General features: G+C 52.6%; 1 protein-coding gene across 1 annotated transcript in view; it reads left to right on the forward strand.

Moving 5' to 3' along the window:
- The window catches only part of ACO2 (aconitase 2), a 51,972-nt gene that overhangs the window by 31,032 nt on the left and 6,834 nt on the right, over positions 1–14,106 (forward strand). Inside the window, exons 3-9 of the mRNA XM_022596833.2 lie at positions 1,232–1,490; positions 4,833–4,925; positions 8,730–8,888; positions 9,113–9,263; positions 10,604–10,708; positions 11,711–11,802; positions 12,829–12,934. Coding sequence (XP_022452541.1) covers positions 1,232–1,490; positions 4,833–4,925; positions 8,730–8,888; positions 9,113–9,263; positions 10,604–10,708; positions 11,711–11,802; positions 12,829–12,934 — 965 coding nt within the window. The remainder of the gene's footprint in view (positions 1–1,231; positions 1,491–4,832; positions 4,926–8,729; positions 8,889–9,112; positions 9,264–10,603; positions 10,709–11,710; positions 11,803–12,828; positions 12,935–14,106) is intronic.

The raw sequence follows: 14,106 nt of genomic DNA on the forward strand, positions 1-14,106 counted from the left end.
CACAGGTGTATTCATATGTCAGAACTTAGCAGTTGTATACTTTAAATATGTGCGGTTAATTACACACCAATTATATCTCAATAAAGCTGTTTAAAAGCAAGTATGTGCTATATAAGTGCTATCTGTTATCTCTTTCCAATACGAGCCCTGGACTTTAGAGACGGACTGGGAGCTCCCTGGGAGGGGCAGTGGCTTATCTGGTTACACGGTGGGTTTAGTACTAGGGTCAGGTCTAAACCCAGAGCCTCTGACTCCTCGTCCCATATATTTTTTTTTGTGGCTCGTTGGGTGTGAGTGGAACTGTGCCCCTCCCGAGGAGCCTTCAGGTTTGGCCTAAGCTTTGAGAACGGTGGGAGGCAGAGTGTGAGGTCCAGGCACGTGGGGTGGCAGCTGTGCTGCAGCGGCAAGGAGCAGCAGGGAGCCTCAAGGTCGGGGGAGGGGGGGTGAGAGTTGGCCCGCGCCCAGCTCGGTCTGTGCGGGGGAGGCTGTGCCGAGGAGGCAGCTGAGTCCTGCCCGGGCGGCACCTCCCCGGGGGCTCTGACGAGGAAACAGGGTCTAGGAAGAGGGGCTCGTGAGAGGCCAGAGGCAGCTTCTGTTCTTGAGAGCTGACAGCCACACCTGTCTTCATGGGGTGAGAGCGAGTGGAGCCAGCAGGAAAGGCTTTAGCGTAATAGGGTAACGAGGCCTCTAGCACCTGAGGCGGAGGGTTGCGGGCGGAGCGTGAGGCGGGTTGGGTGAGGGGTGCTGGTGCAGAGTCTCTGTCTCAGTGGGGCTGAGTGCATGGGGGAGGTGGCCGTGAACAGAGAGAAATAGAGCATCCAAGGTGAGACTCTGGCTGCGAACTTGAGCTTCGAGCATCACTCTGCTGGGTCTCTGTTACCTCATGGTCGTTTTACTAAATGACAAGGATACAGTAAGGATTAAAAGATGAGACATACACGGAATAGGTGCCCGTCAGATAATAGCAATTAATATGCTGGAAAAAGCAAATATACTTCAGGGAAAAATAAAACCGTGCCGCCTCTTGTGATGTTGGCATTCATCAAGTGGTTTTGGACCTAGCGGGTGCCAGGTGCTGTGCCGTGTGCTGGAGCTACCACAGTGAGCAGCACCGATTCGTCTCCACCCTCGTGGGGTGCAGGGTGCCCGCCGTGTGTGCGGAGAGGGAATGGCTGTGGCGGACGGGGGCCCATGCAGCTGGTCCCAGGCCATCCCTCCTTTCTCCCGCCAGGTTGAACCGGCCTCTGACCCTCTCAGAGAAGATCGTGTATGGACACCTGGATGACCCGGCCCACCAGGAGATCGAGCGAGGCAAGACCTACCTGCGGCTGCGGCCTGACCGCGTGGCCATGCAGGATGCCACGGCCCAGATGGCCATGTTGCAGTTCATCAGCAGTGGACTGCCCAAGGTGGCTGTGCCGTCCACCATCCACTGTGACCATCTGATCGAGGCCCAGCTCGGGGGTGAGAAGGACCTGCGTCGGGCCAAGGTGAGCTGAAGGTAGCATGGGAGGGGCGTGGAGGGGGCCAGTGGGTGTGACATGGGATGAGAGACAAAACCCTTGAACTAGGGCATTACCCCCAAATTCTAATGGACTCTTTGGTTTAGTTTTTTTGGTTTTTTTAAAATTTATTTTTGCTCTCTTCTACTTTGAAAAATACCATTTGCCCTTTGTGAAGCTGTTAGAAAATACTGAGAAAACCTAAAGAAAACAAAAATCATCCTTAATCTTACCATAATAAAGGTATTCTTTTCAGATCCTTTTTCTGTAATAAAACAGAATACTTTATAAGAAAAGTGATGCAGATGTCGGATTCTGATACCTATCGCCACTTGCTCTGGAGAAGGGACTTTAAAGTTCCCGTGCTGCCACCATCACATGTGATCACTTGTGCTCTCGCCTGGCCCCTGGGGACCTTGTCAGGGAGGGAGGCGAATAGTGTCGCTGTTGGTAAATTTGAGGCGGCCAAGGTGCGTGCATCAAGTCCTGGACGCTGCATGGGGGCGAGGTTAGGACCAGACCCTTATCCCTTCTCCCACTCAGGGCCCTCTCTTACTGATTGACCCCCTTTGTGGGCTTTCTTCTGTGAGTTTCACTTAACAAGGTAGAAGGGGCTGGATGCCACACTGAAGAGTTGTCCCCTCGGATTCCTCTCACTCTTATGAAACCAAATTTGTGCTCCTTCCTCCAGGCTCTGCTTGTGGTGCCTTTGTGTGTGTCTACTCTTGGCAATAGCAGGTCTCTCCCAGCTCTGGGCCTCCACCCTCCCCACCCCCCACCCCCGTCCCTCGCAATGGAAGTGGGCACTGCTCTTGGGGGGCCATTGGCAGGAGCTGAATGCTGGCAGGGCTGCAGCTCGGCTGGGCACAGAGCAGAGCATGCAATTGAAAGTGCTTCGGCTCCCAGGGTCAGCACGGCTCAGAGAGCCTCTCAGACCCATGGGAAATGCTCAGGGCAGCTTTCCCATTCAAGCCCCTTCTTCCTACCTTGGCCTGCTCGTTTGTGTCCTGGTGGCACAGCGGCTCCACTCAGCTGAAAGAGCCCAGCTTTCTGTCTGGTGGTTTCCATGTTAGCAGCAGTGGTGATGGTAACTGGTAACATTACAGGGGATCCTTCAGTGCTGGGAACTGGGTCCTCTTCAGCCCTAGGGGTGAATGACTGCCTGCAGCAGGGCCACCACCTTCAGGGTCTGGCCCTCCCCTTACTTTATAGTTTTAAAATCTACCTTCTGGAGATGAGATTCACAAAATCATAGGATTTCAGGACCCATTCCCTCATTTATTTAACAAATGTTCATTGAACATTAATTATGTGCCAGGCACTGTGCTAGGTGCTGGGACTCAGTGTGAACATGACAGACCAGGGGCTCTGCCTTCTTCTGCCCTCATGGATCTTAGAGTCCAGTAGGGAGACAGAAGCTAAACAATCACACAAATTGGTAACTGCCAATTTGGGAGAGTGTGGAACTCTGAAAGTATAAGAAAGATGTCTGATTTAGACTTTGTTGGGGAAAGGACAGCCTCTTTTGAGGATGTAACATGTAAGCTGAGATGTGAACAGGTAAGCAAGAACGTTCTAGACAGAACAGACGACCTAAAGACCTTGAGGAGGAAGAAACCTGGTACTTTTGTGGAGCTGGAAGGGGGCCTGTGGGCCTGGAACTCTGAGGTGGGTGGGGGCAGGTGCAGGCAGGGCCTTGAGGACTGTGGGCGCCCTCCTAGGAGTTGCTGAGGGGTTTACGCAGGAGAGGGATATGGTCAGATTTACATGTATTTGTAAAGGGTCCCTCTGGTTGGAGCTCAGAGAGGCAGAGTGACCTGTCCAGGGTCACACAGACCACCGGAGAAGTATCTAGGCTGAGTTAGACCACCGGAGAAGCATCTAGGCTGAGTTCTGGTCAAGACTCTGCCACACCACTCTGGCCGCCGTGCTGCCTCTCCTCCCATACGCAGACACATGAGCAAATGCACACACAACCAGCTGCCTCCTGCCCTCAGTACCAGTTTTACAATTGGTGACTGATTTATAAACGAAAAACCCAGTATATTATTAATCAGAAAGAGACTGCCTTGGATACCTAAGTTCTTGTCTGCCGTTCTTTTACTTTGGGGAACTACACGGGCCCTCAGAAGGATGCGTGGTTGGTGTGGAGTTTAAATGAACGGGGCTGCACGGTATTGAGAGTGTTTTATGGAGGGCCCAGCGGAGTCCACAGTGAGTCCTTCCTCTGTCTTGGAGCGCGGCTGTCCCACACCCAGAGGCTAGCAGGTCTCTATTCCTACTTCCTCCTTTGCAGCTCTGTGCTGTCCGCTATGGTCCCATCCCTTTAGTCCCTGGGGTCTCACCTATCCAGGGACATGCCATGTCTTCCAGATAAACTCTGGCCTACATCCATGTGATGGGAAGCCTTCCCTTCCCCCCGAGGAAGTTGTCTCTGAATTATAGGTATAGTGGGTACCATCCTGTTTTTTGTTTTGTTTGTTCAGAGCATGGTCCATTTCACGGTCTTTCATTTGGGGCCCATCAAACATATTACCAAGTGTTGAGCACCTACCGTATGCCAGACAGTGGTCTAGGTGTTCTGAGATGTAGTCTCTGTAAGGGAGGTAGCCTTATTTCTATTACAACGTAGCCCTCAGCTTTGTGGTTGGACAGGCCTGGGTTCAAACACTGGCTCCTCTGTTTAACCCTGGGATCTCTAGCAAGTTATTTCACCTCTGAGTTTCTGTTTTTGCATCTGTAAAATGGGCTTGGCGACAATACTTCCCCTGAGTTGTGAGGATGTTTAGCGTGGTGCCATTTCCGTAGTGGACATTCAGTAAATGTCAGCCAGGATTACAAATGAGGCATCCGAGGCGCCAGTGGAGAAACAACACCCAACATGAGGCGTGGTGGGACCGGGCTGTCCACTCTGTCCCACTGCTTCCCTTTGAGAGTTCCCCTCCCCCACACCATGTCCCAGTTAGTCCTGTAGTCCCATGCTTACCCCTCACTGCTGGCCTTGGCTGAGGACTTGAGTGCCAGAGGGACCCTTCTACAAATAAGGAAACTGAGACCCAGGGCAGGGAAGGGATTTGTTTTGGACCCACTCCCTGGCCAGGTGTCACAGAACTGGGCTTTGTCTCTGTTCCCTGCTCTCTCTCCTGGGCCTGCCAGCTGAGACTATGGGCCAGCGTCCAAGCCCTTTTGGAATTATTTGTAGACGGCCTCCAGGAGAGGGCCTGTCTTTACAGTGCCAGCATTTCAGAGTCAGAGGGGAGGGGTGGGGGAGGGGGGAAGGCATGAGCAAACTGTGTCACTAATGCCCTGGTTATTGATTTGTCTCAATAGGACATAAACCAGGAAGTGTATACTTTCCTGGCATCTGCAGGTGCCAAGTACGGCGTGGGCTTCTGGAGGCCTGGCTCTGGAATCATTCACCAGGTAAAGCAGGGCCTGGCCTGCCTTTGTGGGTGGGCAGGGGAGCGGGCTGCCCTTAGGGAACCAGGGAGCACCTCCAGGCCTGTGGGAGCCCGGGGCTCAGGCGGGCAATTGGATGACATTTTCATCAGCCCTTAGACTCCTCCGCCTTCATTTTAAATTTAATTTTCTTTTTTCAAAATTAATTAATTAATTATTTTTTGGCCGAGTTGGGTCTTCATTGCTGCACTCAGGCTTTCTCTAGTTGTGGCGAGCGGGGCTACTCTTCATTGCAGTGCGGGGGTTTCTCATTGCGGTGGCTTCTCTTGTTGCGGAGCACGGGCTCTAGGCATGCGGGCTTCAGTAGTTATGGCGTGCGGGCTCAGTAGTTGTGGTGCACAGGCTTAGTTGGTCCGCAGCATGTGGGATCTTCCCAGACCAGGGCTCGAACCCATGTCCCCTGCAGTTGGCAGGCGGATTCTTAACCACTGTGCCACCAGGGAAGTCCCTAAAATTAATTTTCACTGTGTCAAGTTATACATTCTCACTCTCCGTGTGAGAAATTAAAATAGTCCCTTCTGACCAGCTTTTTAAGGTTGACATGTTTTGTGCTACACCTTCTTCTAAGCATTATGGTATTGTATTGTTTTTTGTTTTGCTTTTTTCCACAAGCATTATACCTTGTTGTGTGGATAGCTAGCACTTGATGAGCACATTCCGTGTGCCAGGCACTCTGCAGATGGTAACCTACTGGGTGCTCGCCGTGACCCTGTGAGATTGGCGGTTTTATTGTCCCCACCTTACAGATGGGGAAACTAAGGCATGGAGAAGTTAATCTCCTTGCCCAGGGGCACCCAGTTGGCTGATTGTGGGGCCAGGCTTTGCATCCAGGCGGCCTGGCCCTGGAGCCAGTGCTCCACACTGCTGTGCGGCGTCACGGCCTCCCGTCACACCGGGAGCTCTTCCCCTCTCAGTGCACAGAGTGCTCCTCGGAGCCTTTTGGCCCATTGTGGGTGTCCTGGAGGATGGAGGGGCCAAAGGTCACATGGCCACATCAGTCAGGAGTTCTCCTGTGGTCTCCCAAGGATGGATTTTCTCTTGATAGGCAGTTCTGTCGTGTGTGTGTGTGTGTGTGTGTGTGTGTGTGTGTGTGTTTCTGGGGAGATAGGTGATTAGCTTTCATCAAAGGTGTCTGTTCAGGGCTTCTGACTGGTTTGTGGGGTGTGTGCTGGTTTGTGTCCATTTGCCATCCATCCTGTATGTGAAACCTGCCTCTTTGTACCTTCTCAAGGTGACCTTTCTCCCCACCTCCATCCCAGGGCTCACTTCCAGGCCTTCCTTCAAGATGAGCTGAGTCAGGCTGTAATCCGACCCTGCATGGGTTCCCAGCACTGCCCCACTCTGAAACCAGAGCCACAGATCACTGCTCTGCCCTTTCAAACCATCGCCCTTGCCAGGAAGGGGCTCCCCGGGTATGGCATGTCACACTGGTCTGCAGGCCAGAGAGCCTCTCTCAGCAGCAGGGCGAGGGAGTCAGGTGGACCCAACCTTGGCCTTTTGTCGTCAAGGGGACCCCAATCCAAGTGTCCTCCATTCACCTTAGTACAAATGCTGAGGCCGTTTTGGCAGCTTCTGGGCCAAAGTTTGGGGTCGTGACTGATGGCAGCTCACACCTGCCAGTGGCCACTAGCTAAGTGTACAGCCTGATATATTTCTTTAGAAAGAAAGTTCCCAGGAATCATGTGATCTCTGTGCAGCTTTTCTTTCCTCTCCCCCTTGACAGTAGGCAGCTTTAATCTGCCATGTCCAGATTAAATCTTAATCCCTTTCCCTCTGCCTTGAGTCCCTTGGCAGACCCTTCCTCCTCCACAGTTCTGCTTTCTGGTCACCTTTGTGAAGTCCTGGCCCTCCGGTGCCCAGCATTGGGGATCTTGTGATCCTGTGTGGGACCCTTCACATTATGGCCACAGTGTATGCTGAGTGTGCCCTGTGGGGACAGGGACTATGGCTTATTTATTCCTCTCTAGCTCTGGGCCTGGCGCCAGGTCAGTATAGAATAGATCCTCAGTGTACATGTGTCGTGCAGATAGATGGCTGAATTTCTAGTTTTATGTTCTAGATGTTAGTCCAGCCTAAAAATACACTTCTCCACCACACCCCCGTCTGCCTAACCGTATGCAGCCGACCACTGAGGTCACTGTCACAACCAGCTTCTTTGTGATGCTTTCTGCAGTCCTCGGGTCTGTGCTGACCACTCCCTTCTGGACATGGACCACACTGACAGTCTACGTGGTGTGACCACACTGAATTCTGTGTGTCTGGTCTTCATGGATCAGACTTTTACAACCTTGAGGAGCTTTAGAGATTAACTAGTTTTAAATCTTTGTATGTGGCCAAGGAAAAGGAGGGCTGGAGAAATGAAGCAGTTAAACGGCGTTCTCTCCAACAGTTGTTTTTTGTTAGGGATTTCTTCTGTGTTGGCCTATTCTCCCAGCCAGCTGCCTCGTTTCTGGAGGAGGAACCAGGTCTTCTAACTTTCTGTGTTCCCAAGAGGCGAGACCCCTGGACCCTTGCTGAGTCTGCTGAGCAGATGCCTAGCCTGAGGCAGAGGCCCTGGGGTTTCTGTAATATTCTGGGGAGACTACCCACCATTCCGTCAGTCCTGACAGTTCATAGAGCCTTTCGCATCTCTGATCTCATTTATCCTCCCCAGCATCCCTATGTGTGTGTTGGGCCATAATTGCCTCTGACAGTGAGCAACAGAACCTCAGGTGAAGGATCTTTCTGCAAAATAATAAATAAAAATAATGCCTCTCTCAGGCATTATTACAACTTGACGGACATGTTCCTATCAAGTGCTTACAATGATCCAGTGAGGGGGGCACTGTTATCAGCTACTTTTTACAGATGGGAAACTGAGGCTTGGAGGGGTGAAGTGACTATTGGTAGGTGGTGCGGCCAGACCGCAGACCCAGGCGTGGCCCTTTGGCTGCAGTTTCTTCAAGCAGCCCCGCTGCAGCCTCAGCGTGTCCAGCACCTCAGCTGTCAGGATGGTGGGCGGGGCTGCACTGGGGTAGCTGCCCCCGTAGCTCCTTTAAATATCCTGGGGAGAAATGCTCACCGCCAGCTCCTAGCTCCCAGCTAGGAGGAGTGCCTCGACGAAGGGAACACTGAACTCGGAGAGGTAATGCGGCAAGTCATCCTCTTCCTTAAGCAAGTCGCTTCTGTTCTCAGAGCCACCTCCAGGCCACTGAGGCTAGGGAGGCGTTGTCTATACTTCTTTTTAGTTCAGTGGTGGAAAAACTCCTGGCCTGTGCTCCCGTAGGATCCCCGGTACTTCCTTGTGGGTGCTGGAGCCAGGCCATGAAAGATTGTCTGCCCTGTTGAGAAGCCAGATAAGCACACTCCCCGTGTCCACCACGTGAGGCAGTGGGTGTTGTAGGGGAACACCTTTCAGGGGTCAGCACTTGTCCCCAGGCCTGTCACACGACACACTCTTGTACCTAGTTCATCTGGTTCTCGCCACAATCCTGGGGTCGAGGTGGTGTGGCCGTTCTTAACAAATGAGGAAACTGAGGTGCAGAGAGGCACTGACAAGCCCAAGTCATACAGTCAGGAACTGTCAGAGCAGTTTGTGAGCCCAGGCCGCCGGTCTCCCAGGTCTCTGGCTCGTACAGGCCACACTGGAGAGGCCCCATCCTGGAGGGGTGCCTGGGAATGGCCCAGTGGCCCAGTGTCGGTAGGGGGCAGTTTTGCAGACCCCTTTGGAGCCCTACCTCCATTCTCTCCTGAGGGCTTTTAAGCTTAAGATCTTGGATTCTTTTTCAGATTATTCTGGAAAACTATGCATACCCTGGGGTTCTTCTGATTGGCACTGATTCCCACACCCCCAATGGTGGTGGCCTGGGGGGCATCTGCATTGGAGTTGGGGGCGCTGATGCAGTGGACGTCATGGCTGGGATCCCCTGGGAGCTGAAGTGCCCCAAGGTGAGGGGTAGGGAAGGGCTCATTTCGGGGTGACAGCAGAGGGGTGGTTGGCAGGGGTGAATGGGAGATGTGGGACCCGAAAGGGATGAGAGAATAGGTCAGGCTCAGATCTCTTTGGGAAGGAGGCAGGGATAAATAAGCAGAATTCCAGCAGGTAGATTCCTGGTTGGAACATGGCACATGATACACAGGCCTGTAACTGCTTCCTTGCCCCACCTACTCAGGTGATCGGTGTGAAGCTGACAGGCTCACTCTCCGGTTGGACCTCACCCAAAGATGTGATCCTAAAGGTGGCGGGCATCCTCACAGTAAAAGGCGGCACGGGCGCGATTGTGGAGTACCACGGGCCTGGCGTAGACTCCATCTCCTGCACTGGTGAGGAGGGCGGCCACGTGACATGGCTCTCAGCCTGTGCTGGGCCCAATGGGGCCTGTAGTTGAGCCGTAGAAGCAGTGAATGGCCTTCCCCTGAGGATCTGTCCAGTCAATTTGGGGACTTGGGATGGACACTTAGAGGTCGAGGGGAGACCTCACTGTCTAGTCCAGGTCCCTCATTAAACGGGAGACTGGGGCCCCTCAAGGACGGCCGGTAACTTCCCTGTGGCCACACAGATTTAGGGGCTGAGCCAACTTGGCTGTGGCCCTGGGCTGCCTTGGGTGATCCAGAAGAAGAACCTACAGAGGGTGGAGGTGGTGGTGGGAAGGGGAATCAGAGTCAGGGCTTCTGTCTCAAAGCAGCCGCATTCTCACATCTTCCCTTGGCTGGAGTTGGAACCTCACTCTCTTCCTTTGGATTAGAGACCGTCACCTGCTAGTCTCCAAGACCAGGTGGGAGCCAGCCCCTTCCTACTCATCACTCCTGGTGATCTGGCCCCAGTGCCCGGGCCCTCAGAAATCCAGGTAGACTTGGAATGAACCTTAGAGATGGTTCAGTCCAGACTTCCCTAGGGGCCTCCCTCAGCTCCACAGCAGCCCCACAGAGCTACAGTTCAGCTGGCCCTTGTGTCCCTCCAGTGATGTGGGGCTCATTCTTATAAGTAGCCCTTACTGCTGTTGGACAGCTCAGTTAGGAAGTTGGCAACAAGCCCAGACCCATGTCCCAGCAATCCCATGAGGCTGGAGTCCTGATAGCAGTCAGGGCATCTGTAGCCTTTCCAGTTCTGTGGGCGGTCTGTGGTCCAGGCAGTGGACGTCATTCCAGTCTTATTGCTGGAAAACTGCGGACCCAGAAACATTTCCACCGTGTTGTAGCTGAAACAGTGCAGGCCTGCACACCAGGCAGTCAGACCGAGACCTGCAGGCCACGCTGCATTTGCTCTGTGGCATGACCTTGGGCCTCTCTGAGCCAGTTCCCTCGCCTGCAGATGGACACAGTAACAACTGGGTGGTCTGGCCAGGTCAGTGTTCATTACATAGGGGCTGTCTAGTCTGCTGAGCGGGACAGCCTGGCCTAGAACTGGAACTTGGCTTGTAGGAGCTGAATCTTGTATCGCCTTCACTCTACCCAGCAGCCACCCTGAGAGCCGGGACACTGAGCTCTGGCCCCGTGGCCTCTCTTCACTGGGCCTCATTTTAACCCTGGGCCACAGGGGCAGTGAGAGTGAGGGAAGAAATGATGCCAGCTCCCTGGTGTGAAGACGTGTGTGCACCTCTAGCAGGTGTGGGGGACCCTCGCCTAGCTGCACAGCCAGCCCCCTGGGCTCTGTTTCTCTACAGGCATGGCGACAATCTGCAACATGGGTGCAGAAATTGGGGCCACCACTTCGGTGTTTCCTTACAACCACAGGATGAAGAAGTACCTGAGCAAGACAGGCCGGGCAGGTGAGCCAGTGGGCGTCCTAAGTCCTAAGCCTGGTGTCTCCGGACTGGCTTCAGAGGCTCTGAGAAGCCTCTAACGGTCTGTGAGAGGTTATGCGTGTTACTGTTCCTGAGTGGGGTGTCTGTAGCTCTCATCAGCTTCTCAGTGGGTCTGGCATCTAAGTGTGAGATATCCCTGCCTCAGGATTGGAATTTAGTTTCCCCTGAAAGGGTGTCTGAATTCCAGTTCTTCTTGGCCTGGTCCCTGGTGCCCTCTGTGGGAGGCTCTGGAAATGACATGGATCTGCTTCTGTTTGTAATTCCTGCCCTAGCAGGGGGAGGAGGAAAAACGTCTGGAACAAGAACCACTTTGTAGGTCTCCCTCAGCAACTTCCCTGAGGTTCTAGCTTGGCTTCTTTGAAACCCAGAGTTGGAAATGGGTCCTGGGGGAGGAATTGTTGGAGCCTCTGAAGGGAGGTGAGCGAGGTTGATTGGTGGAGCCAGAGGCCAGGGGCCTGGGGGGGAGTTTGTCACTTTGTTCCCAAGCTCTCCGCACACAGAGTCCTACCTGAAAGGCCCTTCCCTCGCTTTTATTATCAAGTAACTTCTCCTTCTTTAAAAACTCAGTGCTTCTCATCTCCAGGAAGCCTTCCCTGACTCTGAGCCTCAGTCACTACTTCTCCCCTGTGTCCCTGTGTTCCTGCGTGCCTCTGTTGTATTATGTTGTGACTTCCGGCTCACTGATAGCTCCTTCGCTAGACGTGAGCTCCTCGAGGGCAGGAACTGTGTCCTGTGCTGTTTGTTTTGTTCCTTTGTTTGCCCAGTCAGTGTCCAGGGCCTGGTGTTTGACAGGTGCCTGGTAACTGGTTCATATGGATGGATGGGTGGGTGGGTGGATGGATGCATGGATGGATGGATGGATGGATGGGTGGGTGGGTGGATGGATGCATGGATGGATGGATGGATGGAGTCTCATGGCCAATTTCTGTTTTACATGCTTCAGTCTCCCTCCCTTGTTGATTTCAGACATTGCCAACCTTGCTGATGAATTCAAGGATCACTTGGTACCTGACCCTGGCTGCCATTATGACCAACTGATAGAAATTAACCTCACCGAGGTGAGGAACGGAGTTGGTTCCAGGAGTTTCTGAGGGTGGGGGGTTCAGGCCCCGTCTGGGGACTTCTGGTGGGCCCTGGGGAGAGCCAGAGCGGGTCCCTGGCTGCACACCCAGCAGGGCTCTTGGGCTTTTGGTTCCCCAATGTCCCTGCAAACGGCTGCCTGAATCAGTGGGGTGGGAGGGGCAGCAGAAAGGCTGTGTGGCCAAGGGGAGAGTGGAGGTGGCTACGGCTGGTGATTCAGAAGCGTTCAGTTGGCCCCCACCTCAGCTTTAGGAGAAGCCAAGATTTTGCCCTAGAGTTGTGAGAGTTCAGAGGGCAAAGCCCAAGATTCCCAAGCCTGAGCCTGGCACCCTGAGACCTGTAGGCCAGGGTGGCGTTTGGAAGGCCAGAGAAAGGGCAGTCTGGAGGAGCAGAGCACAGCAGTTTAGGCCCTGAAGCCAACCTACATGAGTTCACATCTTGATTCTGCCACTTAAGCCTGTGACCTTGGGCAAGTTACTCAAGCACTGTGGGCCTCACTTCACAGTGTACCCAAGGCAGTCATGGGAACTGAATGAGCTAATCCGTGTAATAACAGTTGCTGACATTTATTGAGTGCTTACTGTGTGCCAGGCACTTCGTTAAGTGCTTCATGTTGATTGATAAGTATCATCACATGTAAAGCATCTGGCCGTAAGATTCCAGAAGCACCATAGTATGGGAGGTAATGGGCTTAGGAAGCTGGCAACCTTGATTCATCCCATGCCTCTGCTGTCGCCGAGCTACATGACCTTGGGCAAGGCAGGCGCTCCGCCGTCTGCAGGCTGGAGATGACGAGCCGTGCGGGGTTGGAGAGATCCCAGGAGCTGCGGCACGTACAGTGCCTGTTGCTCGGGCGTTTCCTGGGTTGAGGTTTGAGCCGTGAGAACAGTAGTTGGCCTCCCAGGCCCACCGTGACTTGGTGAGCGGGAATGAGGCCGCCTCTGAAGAAGAGAGGCTGTCCACGCGCCAAGCTGGGTTCCCTCCCTGTGCCTTTTCTTCCTCAGCTGAAGCCGCACATCAATGGGCCCTTCACCCCCGACCTGGCTCACCCTGTGGCAGAAGTGGGCAGTGTGGCAGAGAAGGAGGGGTGGCCACTGGACATCCGAGTAGGTGAGCCACCCCCGCCCCCTGCCTCAGGGCCAGCGGTCCACCCAGGGCTGTGGGCTGTGGCCTGTGCTTACCGCGGGGCCCTTCCTGAATGGACCAGGCACTTTCTGAAGTAGTTGGGTTTTTTCTTATGGCTTTTTAAAGAAATTACTTTTTCTTGGTATAAAAGAAATAGAGGGATTTCCTGATGGTCCAGTGGTTAAGACTTCACCTTCCAGTGCAGAGGGTGCAGGTTCAATCCCTGGTTGGGGAGCTAAGATCCCACGTGTCTTGCGGCCAAAAAGAACAAAACGTAAAACAGAAGCAATATTGTAACAAATCCAGTAAAGACTTCAAAAATGGTCCACATCAAGAAAATCTTCATAGAGTCTGTCATACAGACTGAAGTAAGTCAGAAAGAGAAAAACAAATACCGTATGCTAACACATATATATGGAACCTAAAAAAAAAAAGGAAAGAAAAAGAAAAGAAAATCTTCAAAAAAAAAAGAAAAGAAATATATATCAGTGTAGAGAATATTGACAAATAAGAAGTATTTTAAAACACCCCTAATCTCCACCCTCAGCCAGAACCAGCTCTAGAAGCTCTTTGACAGGAATACTGTATTTCTGTGTACATGCACATACTGATGTGTGTAATTTTCTGTTTTACAAACACTTCCTCTTACCAACCATGACGACTGATTTTACTTTACATGCTTTACGTATACGGACACACTGGCATGGTATCACTGTTGTCACAGTTTAGTGTGGCTGTGAAGCACATGAACCCAGGTGGCCTGGGTATGAATCTGACTCTGCCACTTCACAGCTGGGTGACTGAGAGCAAATCACTTCACGTCCTGTGCCTCGGTTCCCCAGGTGTAAAACGAGGGTGATACTGTACTTACCCGTTAAAATTGCTGGGAAGTGGGACGAGTTAATGTGTGGTAAGAGCTTTTGGTGGTGCCTGGCATGAAGTGCTATACAATGTTTTCAGCCTTATGAGTTGAAGTAAATAAAAACAAATCTTTGGCAGCTTAAAATTAGAAACTAAATTGCTGAGCTGGTGAGAGAGACTGTCTCTGTCTATAGACAGTGTGATGTCATCCAGTCTTTATTGACTTTCTGAGTAACTGTGATAGACTTTCCTTTTTCTGATTTATTTACTTAATTTACTTTTTTGGCTGTGTTGGG

This window comes from Delphinapterus leucas, chromosome 11, assembly GCF_059928025.1.
Source record: "Delphinapterus leucas isolate spDelLeu-1000000601 "Yukka" chromosome 11, BTC_Dleu_Yukka2, whole genome shotgun sequence".
In the NCBI taxonomy this organism is placed as follows: Eukaryota; Metazoa; Chordata; class Mammalia; order Artiodactyla; family Monodontidae; genus Delphinapterus; species Delphinapterus leucas.